Source organism: Hypanus sabinus, chromosome 9 (assembly GCF_030144855.1).
Source record: "Hypanus sabinus isolate sHypSab1 chromosome 9, sHypSab1.hap1, whole genome shotgun sequence".
In the NCBI taxonomy this organism is placed as follows: Eukaryota; Metazoa; Chordata; class Chondrichthyes; order Myliobatiformes; family Dasyatidae; genus Hypanus; species Hypanus sabinus.
The window spans coordinates 8,106,258-8,119,703 of record NC_082714.1 but is presented as its reverse complement, the minus strand read 5'-3'; the positions used below and the strand labels follow the sequence as shown (position 1 = coordinate 8,119,703).

Genomic DNA, 13,446 nt, shown 5'->3' with positions numbered 1-13,446 from the left:
CATGGGAGTGGAACAGTTACAGCACAATGGCCTCAGGTCATGGGAGTGGAACTGTCACAATAATGGCCTCAGGTCATGGGAGTGGAACTGTCACAATAATGGCCTCAGGTCATGAGAGTGGAACTGTCACAGTAATGGCCTCAGGTCATGGGAGTGGAACTGTCACAGTAATGGCCTCAGGTCATGGGAGTGGAACAGTTACAGCACAATGGCCTCAGGTCATGGGAGTGGAACTGTCACAATAATGGCCTCAGGTCATGGGAGTGGAACTGTCACAGTAATGGCCTCAGGTCATGGGAGTGGAACAGTTACAGCACAATGGCCTCAGGTCATGGGAGTGGAACTGTCACAGTAATGGCCTCAGGTCATGGGAGTGGAACAGTTACAGCACAATGGCCTCAGGTCATGGGAGTGGAACTGTCACAATAATGGCCTCAGGTCATGGGAGTGGAACTGTCACAATAATGGCCTCAGGTCATGGGAGTGGAACTGTCACAGCAATGGCCTCAGGTCATGGGAGTGGAACTGTCACAGTAATGGCCTCTCCCACACATGCTTTCTGTGATAGAGGTGGATACAATAGGTCCTTTATGAGACTCTTAGATAGGAACATGGAGCTTAGAAAAATCGTGGGCTTTGTGGTAGGGTAATTCTAGGCAGTTTCTAGAGTAGGTTACATGGTCAGCACAACATTGTGGGCCAAGAGGCCTGTAATGTGGTGGAGATTTCTATGTTCTATGAGACCTGGTGTGTGTTTAATTGACTTCCCCTTCCTGAAGTCCGATGCCAGTTCCTTGGTCTTGCTGATGTTGAGCACAAGGTGGTTATTACAGCAGCACTCAACGAGCTGACCCGCCAAACCCCTGTAGGCCACCTCAGCACCATCTACGATTCTGCCACAACTCCGAGTCGGGGGGAGTAGGTGGAAATACAAGAAAGCTGCAGGAATAGAGGAATATAAGAAGGGAAAGGAACAATGGGATTGCTCTGTCAGAACCCATTGGTTTTGCATACTTTCCTTCTATATTAATAAATATAGTGCAAATAAATTCAAGGTTCGGGATTATTTATTTATTTATTGACATACAGCACACAATAGGCCTTTCTGGCCCTTTGAGCATTCCCCTGATTTTATTCCAGCCTAGTCACAGGACAATTTACAATGACCAATTAACCTGCCAACCGGTACGTCCTTGGACTGTGGGAGAAACCGGAGCACCCAGAGGAAACCCACGTGGTCAGTGGCGGGAATTGAACCTGGGTCGCTGGTACACTAAAGCTTGGTGCTAACCACTAAGCGTCCCACCCCAAATAAATAAATAGGTTCAAGGCCATTTATCATGCATACATCAAAACATACACTGAAATGTGTCGTTTGCATTAGCAACCAACACAACCTAAGGATGTGCTGGGGGCCGCCCGCAAATGTCGCCACACATTCATAGCATGCCCACAATGCTCAGCAGAACAACGCAAAGCACAGCAAGCAACAAAAAACAACAGCAGCAAAACAAACCCCCTTCCTCCCTCCCACCAATGCACATTCCACAGTTCTTTAACCACAGGGCAGGTCACCTTCTTCTGTCTCAAGGCTCAGAGTTGGACTTGGATTTGCTGGCATTGAGCTTCAGCTTCTGCAGAGATCTGCAGGCTTGGCTCCTGCCAACAGGCCTCAATCCTCCACATTGATCCCAGAACATGCCAATCGCTGAACACCAGGCCTTGAACTCCAGAGTGCGTATATCTGCTTTGAAGTGGAGAGGATGATTTATGAGGACATCTCAAATGTATGAATTCCAAACATTCGAGCAATGGCAGCTGGCCCTAGCCCAAAATTACTTCTGAAAATTCTTTCATGTTAAAGATGTTCCTAAAGCTCACCTCATCGTGTAAGATTTTGGAACCTTGCCTTCTTCTGGTGTTGAATGCCAGACATTGCTGATCACACTATTAGAATGTGCTTTGAGAGGATTTGCCTTGTGAAGGGGTCCTGGCTCCTGAACATGTTTCTGTAGAAGCTAGAAATCTGAAACAGACACACACAGAAAAATGCTGCGTAAATCAATCTGGGCAAACAGAACAGATAAGCTGGTGATTTACAAGTAGATCTTTCGTCAGTGAAAAAGTGCTTATCTTAGGTCTTAGCCTTGCATGTTTAGTAGAGGTTGATAAAATATTGAATGGTAAAGGGATTAACGGTTATGGGAAGAAGGTGAGACAATAGTGTTGAGGAAAATCAAATCAGCCTTGATTGAAGGCAAGGCAGACTCAGCAAGACAAGTGGCCAAATCTGGCTCTGATATCTTCTGGTATTATTGTCTCCTGATCTGGGGAAAGCAGGTAGCATTCTCAAGTCATAGTGTCGTTGTGTCAGAGACCTCGGCTTTGTGCAGCTGGATCCTGGACTCCCTGCCAGCAGGTGGTATGAATGGGTTCCCTCACCTCTGCCTCTCTGACCCTCAACACAGGAGAGCCCCCCCACCACCAAGGAATTTGCCCTAAGCCCCTCCTTTACTCTCTGTATACCCATGACTGTGTCGCCACCCACAGCTCCAATCTGCAAATTAAATTTGCTAACAATACTACATTAATTGGCCTTATCTCAAATAGTAATGAGGCAGCCTACAGAGAAGAAGTCATCACTGACACAGTGGTGCCAAGAAAGCAACCTCTCCCTCAATGTCACAAAAGCAAAAGAGCTGGTTGTGGACTACAGGAGGAATGGAGACAAACTGACTCCTATTGACATCAATAGATCTGGGGTTGAGAGGGTAAACAGCTTTAAGCTCCTCGGTATCCACATCAACGAGGACCTCATGTGGTCTGTACACACCAGCTGTGTGGTGACAAAGGCACAACAGCGCCGCTTTCACCTCAGACAGTTGAAGAAGTTTGGTGTGGGCCCCCAAATCCTAAGAACTTTCTACAGGGGCACAATTGAGAGCATCCTGACTGGCTGCATCACTGCCTGGTAGGGAAACTGTACCTCCCTTAATCGCAGAGTTCTGAAGAGAGCGGTGCGGACAGCCCAGCACATCTGTAGATGTGAACTTCCCACTATTCAGGACATTTACAAAGACAGGTGTGTAAAAAGGGCCCGAAGGATCATTGGGGACCCGAGTCACCCTAAACCACAAACTGTTCCAGCTGCTACCACCTGTGAAACGGTACCGCAGCATAAGAGCCAGGACCAACAGGCTCCGGGACAGCTTCTCCCACCAGGCCATCAGACAGATTAATTCACACTGATACAATTGTATTTCTATGCTATATTGACTGTCCTGTTGTACATACTATTTATTACAAATTACTATAAATTGCACATTGGACATTTAGATGGAGACGTAACATAAAGATTTTTACTCCTCATGTATGTGAAGGATATAAGAAATAAGTCAATTCAATTCATACATCAAGGGAAAAGGCCCTTCAGTTCAAGTGCTTCATGCCATCCTAAACCTTCCCATTCACCCACGTTTGGCCCATTGATGCACCATCAATAACTCTCTGAGACGTGAGGCGAGATTTCGGCTTTTATTGGCTGGAAGAAAGTACAAGCAGCAATTGACCACCACACTGCATCCTGGAGACTGAGGCCGGGACGGAGTCCCCAATCGCCTTTATACCGGGGTCCGTGGGAGGAGCCACGGTCAGTGGGAGGAGCCACAGGAGCAGTCAGCAGGGGGCGTGTCCAGACAGGTATATGGAGTTCACCACACCCACAACCTTCTAAACCTTCCCATGGTATTGTAGCAATTGGAGTTCAATTCCCACCACTGTCTGTAAGCAGTCTGTACTTTCTTCCCTTGACCGCACCGGCTTGCTCTGCTTTCCTCTCACATTCCAAAGACAGATGGGTTAGGGCTAGTAAGTTGCAGCTATGCTATGTTGGCACTGTAAGCATGGCCAGACATGTGGACTGCCTCCAGCACATCCTCAGACTGTGTTGGTCATTGATGCAGAATGATGCATTTCACTGAATGTTTTGATGTTTCAATGTACATGTGAAGGACAAAGCTAGTCTTTATCATGAATTCATATACCTGCCCAACTGTCTTTCAAAGGTTGTTAGTGAACCTGCCTCAACTATTTCCTGATTGGATTTGTTTTCCCCACATTACAACCATAGTTGCACTTCAAACTCATTCTTGGCTTCAAATGCTCTGAAAGGAATTCAATATACTCAAGTACTTTGTTTTTAATCACTAGAGCCTCTCCCAGAACTACATCCATCATTATTCCTTGCACTTCCCAGGATTTCCTCTTTTTTTGCCATTGTTACTTGTACTTTCACTTGCCAAGTTCCCAATCTCTGAAAGTTCCTCAAAGTTCTAAAGCTCAAAGTATATTTTAACAATAAAGATAAAAAGATAAAGGTCAGTTTCATTTGTCACGTGTACACAGAAACCCAATGAAATGCAATTTATTATCAAAGTACATCTATATTAACTCTGCCATTGATGACTCCAAGCCTGGCTGCAAAAGGAAGAGGGTTGGGCATGGGCTATCAACCCTACCCCATAAAAACCCAGGGCAACAGAAGCACCAACAGAAGTTCCAAGTCTCTGGGAGAGGAAGGATGTTTGAAGATGAGTAACACTTGGGGAAAACTTGAAAGGTTGGTCCAGGATAGAGAACTCTGGCAAACTCCTGTGGGTGGCCAATAACCCAGTAAGTGGTCCAATCGAATTGGGAGCAAGAGTGGAAGCAATGCAGGTCCATGAGTGAGATTTAAAAAAGAACGCTTGTGTGCTTTCGCCATTTTCTGGCAGCCCAGCCAAATTGGAATTCATTGGCAAGAGCAAATAGAGATAAGGCAGGGACAAGCAGAGTGGCCATTGTTAAAGTGGACCAGTGTTAGAGTGGACCATTGTTAGAGTGGGGAGGTGTTAGAGTGGACCAGTGTTAGAGTGGAGAGGTGTTAGAGCGGACCAGTGTTAGAGTGGGGAGGTGTTAGAGTGGGGAGGTGTTACAGTGGACCAGTGTTAGAGTGGACCAGTGTTAGAGTGGACCAGTGTTAGAGAGGACCTGTGTAAGAGTGGACCAGTGTTAGAGTGGACCAGTGTTAGAGAGGACCAGTGTTAGAGTGGACCAGTGTTAGAGTGGACCAGTGTTAGAGTGGGGAGGTGTTAGAGTGGACCAGTGTTAGAGAGGGGAGGTGTTAGAGTGGACCAGTGTTAGAGTGAACCAGTGTTAGAGTGGACCAGTGTTAGAGTGGACCAGTGTTAGAGTGGGGAGGTGTTAGAGTGGACCAGTGTTAGAGTGAACCAGTGTTAGAGTGGACCAGTGTTAGAGTGAACCAGTGTTAGAGTGGGGAGGTGTTAGAGTGGACCATTGTTAGAGTGAACCAGTGTTAGAGTGGACCAGTGTTAGAGTGGGGAGGTGTTAGAGTGGACCAGTGTTAGAGTGGGGAGGTGTTAGAGTGGACATTGTTAGAGTGGACCATTGTTAGAGAGGACCATTGTTAGAGTGAACCAGTGTTAGAGTGGACCAGTGTTAGAGTGGGGAGGTGTTAGAGTGAACCAGTGTTAGAGTGGACCATTGTTAGAGTGAACCAGTGTTAGAGTGGACCAGTGTTAGAGTGGGGAGGTGTTAGAGTGGACCAGTGTTAGAGTGGGGAGGTGTTAGAGTGGACCATTGTTAGAGTGAACCAGGGTTAGAGTGGACCAGTGTTAGAGAGGACCAGTGTTAGAGTGGACCAGTGTTAGAGTGGGGAGGTGTTAGAGTGGACCAGTGTTAGAGTGGGGAGGTGTTAGCTCATCAGGCTTTATCTGGTATAATTATCTGGTAAGCTTTTTCTTCTTCATCTCTCGGTGCCTAGTTAGAGAGGTGAGGATAGCTCCAAGGGCTGTGTTGTGATCTTTGTGGGAGATGTCGGAATTCTGGAAGACCTCTAGCTACCCGGATAACCACATATGCACCAAGCCGCAGCTTCTCAGTGAACTGGTTAAGGAACCGGAGTTGCAGCTCAATGACCTCTGGTTCACATGGGAGAATGAAGAGGTGATAGATAGGAGCTACAGGGAGGTAGTCAACCCTAAACTGCAGGAGGCAGGTATCTGAGCAACTGTCAGGAGAGGGAAAGAAAAGGCCAGCCAGTGCAGAGTAGCCATGTGAGCTGTTCCCCCCAATAATAAGAATACCACTTTGGATACTGTTGAGAAGGGGCGACCTACTGGGGGAAGCCATGGCAATGGGGTCTCTGACACTGAGTTTGGCAAGGCAGGGAAGAAGAGGACTGCAGAAGTGATAAGGGATTCTGTAGTTAGGGGGCAGACACGAGATTCTGTGGACATGATCGGAACACCTGGATGGTATGTAGCCTCCCAGGTGCTACGGTCCTGGACGCCTCAGATCGGATCCACAGCATTCTAAAGGAGAAGGGTTAGCAGCCAGAAGTCTTGGTGTATATCGGCACCAATGACATGGGTAGGAAAAGGGAGGAGCCATGAAGTGAGAATTTAAGGAGCTGAGCTAGGTAGGAAGCTGAAAAACAGGACCTCCAAGGTAGTAATATCTAGATTGCTGCCAATGCCATGTGCCAGTGAGGGTAAGGATAGGATAATTTGGCAGACAGATGATAGCTGAGCAACTGGTGCAGGGGACAGGGTTTCAGATTTTTGGATCATTGGATCTCCTCTGGGGTAGGTACAAAAGGGATGGGTCACACCTGAACCCAAGGGGGACAAATATCCTTGCGGACATTTTTGCTAGAACAGGTGGCGAGGGTTTAAGCTAATTTGGGATGAGGAAGGGAAACTGAGTGATAGCACTGTGGATGGGGCAGTTGCTATACAGGTAGAGGCAGTGTGTAGTGATTCTGTCGGGAAGGACAGGTAGATGTTCCAGTTCGTGGAATGAGATGCAATACATCAGGTAGATAAAATCGGTAGGGCTGACAAATACAGGAGTGAAGGTGCGAAATCTGAATGCAAGCAGTGTATAAAGCAAGGCAGATGATTTTGTAGTGCGGTTAGAAATTGGCAGGTATGATGTTGTGAGCAGCACTGAGTCGTGGCTGAAAGAAGATTAAAGCCGGGAACTTAACATCCAAAGATACACATTGTAACAAAAGGGCAGACAGGTAGGCAGAGGGGGATAGTGTGGCTCTGTTGGTAAAAAAATAAAATCAAATCCTTAGAAAGAGGAGACAGGATCAGAAGATGTAAAATCATTGTGGGTAGAGTTAAGGAACTGCCAAGGATGAAAAAGACCCTGACAGAAGTTATATACAGGCTTCTGAACAGTAGTGAGGATGTGGGCCAAAAACTACAATGGGAGCTAGAAAATGCATGTCAAAAGAACAATGTTACAATAGTCGTGGAAGATTTCAATATACAGGTAGATTGGGAAAATCAGAATAGTGTTGATTTTGGATCACAAGAGAGAGAATTTGTAGAATGCCTGAGAGGGCATTATTGGGCAACTTGTGGTTGAGCCCATTTAGGGATCAGATATTCTGGACTGGGTATTGTGTAATGCACTGAATTTGATGAAGGGGCTTAAGGTAAAGGAATTCTTAGGAAACAGTGATTATAATATGATTCAATTCACCCTGCAATTTGACAGAAAGAAGCTAAAATCAGGTGTATCAGTGGAGTAAAGGGAATTACAGGCATGAGAGAAGAGATGGTATAAGTTGATTGGAAGGGGTCACTAGCGAGGATGAGGGCAGAACATCAACGGCTGGAATTTCTGGGAGCAGCTTGGAAGGTGCAGGATAGATACATCCCAAAGAAGCAGAATTCTAAAGATAGGATGACACAAGTGTGGCCGACAAGGGAAATCAACACTAACATAAAAGCAAAAACAAGGGCATATAATAAAGCAAAATTTATTGTAAAGTTAGAGGATTGGGAAGCTTTTAAAAACAAAGGACAATTAAAAGTGCCATAAAGAGCAAGAAGTTTAAATATGAAAGTAAGCTAGCCAATAATATCAAAGTGGATACCAAAAGATTTTTCAGAAATATGAAGAGTAAAAGAGGGGCGAGAGAAGATATTATAGACCACAGAAAAATGACACTGGAGAGGTAGTAAAGGGGGACAAGGAAATGGATGAACTAAAAAAGCATCAGTCTTCACTGTGAGAGAGCAGTATGCCGGAAGTTTGATACTATCAGAAGGCAGAAATAAGTGCAGTTGCTATTGTTAGGGAGACGTTTGTTGGGGAACTAACGGGACTGAAGGTAGATAAATCATCTCAGTTAGATGAACTACACCTGGGGATTCTGAAAGAGGTGGCTGGAGAAATTGTGGAAGCATTAGTAATGATCTGTCAAGAATCATTAGATTCTGTTATGGTTCTGGAGGGCTGGAAAATTGCTAGTGTCACTCCACTCTTCAAAAAGGGAGTGAGGCAAAAGAAAGAAGATTATAGGCCAGTTAGTTTGACCTCACTGGATGGGAAGATTTTGGAGCTGATTGTTAAAGATGAGGTTTCTGGGTACTTGGAGGCACATGATAAAATAGTCCAAAGTCAGCCTAAAGGAAAAATCTTGTCTGACAAATCTATTGGAATTCTTTGAGGAATAACAAGCAGGATAGACAAAGGAGAATCGGTAGGTGTTGTGTACTTTGGATTTTCAGAAGGCCTTTGACAAAGTGCCACACGTGAGACAAGGTAAGAACCCATGATATTACAGGAAAGCTACTAACATGGATAGAACAGTGGCTGATTGTCAGGAGGCAAGGGTGGGAACAAAGGGAGCTTTTTCTGACTGGCTGTCAGTGACTAGTGGTGTTACACAGAGGTTGGTGTTGGGACTGATTCTTTGTAAAATTATTCAGATGATGAAATTGATGGCTTAGTGGCCAGGTTTGCAGGTCAGACGAAGTTAGGTGGGTGGGGCAGGTAGTGCTAAGGAAGCAGGGAGGCAGCAGAAGGACTTAGACAGATCAGGAGGATGAGCAAAGAAGTGGAAGATGGAATACAGTGTCAGGAAGTGTATGGTCATGCACATTGGTAGAAGGAATAAAAGTGCAGATTATTTTCTAAATAAGGAGAAAATTTAAAAATCCAAGGTGCAAAGAGGATCGGGAGTCCTTGTGCAGGATTTCTTAAAGGTTAACTTGCAGGTTGAATTGGTGGTGAGGAAGGCAAATGCAATGTTAGCATTGATTCCGGGAGGACTAGAATATATGAAGGATGTGGTTCTGAGGCTTTATAAAGCACTGGTGAGACCTCACTTGGAACATTGTGAGCAGTTTTGAGCTCCTTATCTAAAAAAGGATGGGCTGACATTGGAGAGGGTTCAAAGGTGGTTCACACAAATGGTTCTGGGTTTAGAAGGCTTATCACACGAGGAGCTTTTCATGGCTCTGAGCCTGTACTTGTTGGAAAGTAGAAGAATGCTGGGTAGTTTCATTGAATGTTGAATAGCCAAGGTAGAGTAGATGTGGAGAGGATATTTCCTCTAGTGGGGGATTCTAGGATCAGAGGACACAACCTCAGAATAGAGGGGTGTCCATTTAGAACAGAGATGGGGAGTTATTTCTTTAGCCAGAGGGTGTAAATCTGTGGAATTCATTGCCACATACATCTGTCGAGGCCAAGTCATTGAGTGTGTTTGAGGTGGAATTTGATAGATTCTTGGTTAGTCAGGGCATGAAAGGTTATGGGGAGAAGGCAGGAGAATGGGGTTGAGAGGAAGATGGATCAGCCATGATGAAATGGCGGAGCAGACTCAATGGGCCAGATTGTCTCATTCTGCTCCAGTATCTTGTGATCTTATGGGCAATAGGCTTATTTAAGTATTATGTGTTACTATATGCTGCTTAAGATTAATTTTTTTGCATGTAATTTATAGGAATGAAAGAAATACAATAGAATTCAATACGATAAATTCGGATGGTTCAGAAATCTGATGGTGGAGGGGAAGAAGCTGTTCCTAAATTTTTGAATTGGGTCTTCAGGCTCCTTTACATAGTCCTTGATGGTAGCAGTAAGAAGATGGCATGTTGCAGATGATGGGGGTGCTAATTTAATAACATCATTTATTATAATATTGTAATTTGTCCTCTACTGTGCCTATTGTCTTGTTTATTAATTATTGTACTGCCCTACACTGTTTTGTGCACTTTATGTAGTCCTGTGCAGGTCTGCAGTCTAGTGCAGTTTTTATGCTGTCTCACATAGTCTAGTGTAGTTTTCTGTTGTTTCATGTAGCACCAGGGTCTTGTAGGAATGTTGTTTCATTTTTATTGTGTACTGTACCAGCAGTTTATGGTCAAAATGTCAATAAACTTGACTTGACTTGACTTGATGGATGTCCCCTTCTTTAAGATGTCCGTGAAATTGGGGAAGGTTGTGACCATAATGGAACTGGCTGTTTCTACAACTCTTTTCCCTTGTCCTACCACCATCTTATTCTGGCTCCTTTCCCCTTCCCTTCTAGCCCTAATGAAAGATCTGGGCCAAAATGTTTAATCCTCTCCACAGATGTTGCCTGACCTGTGCATTCAGGCATCTTGCGTTACTTCAAAATCAGGAATAGAATCAAGTTTAATATCACTGGCCTATGTCATGAAATTTGTTGTTTTACGGCAGCAGTACATCAGAATCAGACTTTAATCACCAAGTACCTGTGCACATACAAGGAATTTACTTCCGGCAGATGTTGTCTCTCTGTTCATAACAATAATAATGATAAATATAAATGAAAATATAGATTATACATACAGGTAGTGCAATCCAAGTAATAGTTAGCCAACAGTTAACTGGCAGTTAACTGTTCAGCAAAGTGACCGTAGTAGGGAAAAAACTTCTCCAGTGCCTATCAGTCTTAGTCTGGAGGGATCTGAAGCGCCTACCAGACGGAAGCAGTTCAAACAGTCGTGCGCAGGATGGAAGGACATAACAAAAACTAAACTGCTGAAAGTAGTAATGTATTTATTTAAAATGTTAAATTGAATAAGGAATGTAAAAAGTGAAAAAAGTAGTGAGGTAGTGTTCATGGATTCAATGCCCATTCAGAAATCTTATGGCAGAGGGGGAGAAGTGTGTGTCTTCAGGCTCCTGTAGCTCACTGCTGATGGCAGCAATGACAAAAGAGCATGTTCTGGGCTGGGTGATAGGGATCCTAAATGATTTCCTTGAAGACGGTCTAGATGCTGAGGAGGCTAGTGATCACGATGAAGCTGATGGAATTTACAACTCAACTTTCTGCAGCTAATTTTGATCCTGTGCAGTGTCCCACCTCCCCCCCCCCCCATACCAGAGGATGGTGTGGCCAGTTAGAATGCTCTCCATGGTACACCTGTTGAAATTTGCAAGTGTCTTTGGTGGCATACAAAATCTCCTCAAAATCTATATGAAATAAAGCCACTGTTGTGCCTTCTTTGTAGTTGCATCGATATGTTAGATAGATCCTCAGAGATCCTGACAGCCAGGAACTAAAAATTACTCATTCTTTCCACTCCAGATACCTCAATAAGGACTGGTGTATCTTCCCTTGGCTTACCTTTACTGAAGTCCACAATTATTTCTTTGCTCTTACTGACACTGAGTGCTACTATACCTCTCAACCAACTTGTCTGTCTTGCTTCTGTACACCTTCTTGTCACCATCTGAAATTCTGCCGACAATAGCTGCATCATCAGCAAATTTATGTATGATATCTGAGCTGTGCCTAGCCACACAATCACGAATGTACAGAGAGTAGAGCAGTGGGCTAAGTGCATACCCCCAAGGAGCTCCAGTGTTGATGGACATTGAACCCAGCAACACTACCCTCACTTCTTTTACTATATTATTTCTGTTTTGCATTATTTTTAATCTATCCAATATACATTTATATACAATGGCAGTAAGTTATTTATTTATTTTCTTTCTATATTATCATTAAACTGCTGCTGCTAAGTTAACAAATTTCACGATGCATGCTGGTAACAATAAACCTGTCTAAGACGTTTTTCCGATCTCCCAGTGAGAAAGTCGAGGATCCAGATGCAGAGGGAGGTACAGAGGCCCAGGTTAAGGAGCTTTTTGATTAGAGCTGTAGGAATGGTTGTGTTGAACGCTGAGCTGTAGTCAATAAACGGCAGCCTGACGTTAAGCATTGACAGAAGATGTCATCCAGAATGACCCTTTGTACTTGGATGAACATTTACAGAAACCATTACTTGTTTGGCTGAAAAGTGCGATTAGGCTGAATAGTTCTTTTTTTCTAATTAGCATTCGCTATGTCTTCCTTCTTGCACTGCAAATGTTCGGTTGTCTCGGTCTGCGTGGGACTACAGTTCCCAGGCAGCTTTGCGGCCAAGGAGCGGGGCGGGGCGAGGGGCGGGGCCAGTGGCGACACGTCACCCGGCGAGCTCGCACGGGGTAGAAGTTTGACAGGAGTCGAGCGGCGGCGGCTCTCCTTCAGCATCCGCGAACGAGCTGGGCCCTTTCTGTCGCTCTAGCCGCGGTCCACCCCCCGCAAACGGCACCTGACGGGTTATCTTCCTTTCGGCTCAATCCTGTGAGGGGCTACGTCGCCAACGGAGGAACTATGTCTCGCAAACCCGAGGATATCAACAGGCTCACGGAGAACACCTATAAGGTGAGGACCCCCACCCAAAAAGTAGCCTTCAAACTAAAGTATCTGTGTTTTGAAAACTACGTTATTAATTATTTGCAATGGCTGGCGTCGTTCCTAATGTATTACTTTGGATAGTGGTACAGGTGAGTTGCTGCAGGTGAGACTCACCTGAAAAGGTCTGATTGATAAAGGTACGGTCTTGGGTAAATTAGCTTGAAACATCATTTTTGCCTCACAGAAAATGGGTTAACTAATTTTAACTCGGCATATTTTTTTCTTGGTGGGGGCAATGAAATAGATTGGTCATAAAAGGGCTGGGCATCGCTTCCACTGCACCTACCTGTTTAGTCACCTTTTAAACTGGGTGTGTTTGCGGACGTGGAGAGGCAGCAGGAGTGACTTATGTCGCAGATGACTGTTGTTCTTGAAGTTTGTTTTAAGCGAATCCTTTAAAATGTCTTGTCCGTAACAAGCTTTATGGGGCGTGTAAAAACTGTAACTGAGGTTTTAAGAAATCTTGGGTTCGCTTAATCCCCAGTAATTTAATTTCAACAGAAATTAAACCCTTCAACCCTTCCCCTCCAAAAATGTGGGGGGGGGGGGGGGGAGAGACGCTACTTTTAACTGTGAATTGAATATTGGATTGTGAAGTTCATTAGTTCTACCATTTTAGGTGGGTTTGCTTAAATCAAAAGTGCCTGTTAAGATCTGTAATTGGTATTTAAGGTTGTCTCTTGGATATTTCAATTGGAAATTTGTGCATAGATTTGTGAGATCCTGGGTTGTCCTGCATGACTGGGCTCCATCTGCAACTTGTTTGTTGCTGTAGATATCTATAATGAATTTCACACCTCCATAACCCACAGTGTCTCACACCCAGTGAAGTTCTTTTGTTGTCATGTAAAACACACAGAGCAAGGTCC

At 44.6% G+C, this 13,446-nt stretch overlaps 1 protein-coding gene across 2 annotated transcripts in view; it reads left to right on the top strand.

The window, feature by feature from the left end:
* Positions 1 to 12,290: 12,290 nt before the first annotated feature.
* The window catches only part of LOC132399073 (brain-specific angiogenesis inhibitor 1-associated protein 2-like protein 1), a 131,961-nt gene continuing 130,805 nt past the window's right edge, over positions 12,291 to 13,446 (top strand). Inside the window, exon 1 of one of the 2 annotated variants that reach the window (XM_059979018.1) lies at positions 12,291 to 12,544. In XM_059979018.1, coding sequence (XP_059835001.1) covers positions 12,494 to 12,544 — 51 coding nt within the window. In that variant the 5' untranslated portion in view covers positions 12,291 to 12,493. The remainder of the gene's footprint in view (positions 12,545 to 13,446) is intronic. The other variant, XM_059979017.1, reaches the window with a different exon arrangement.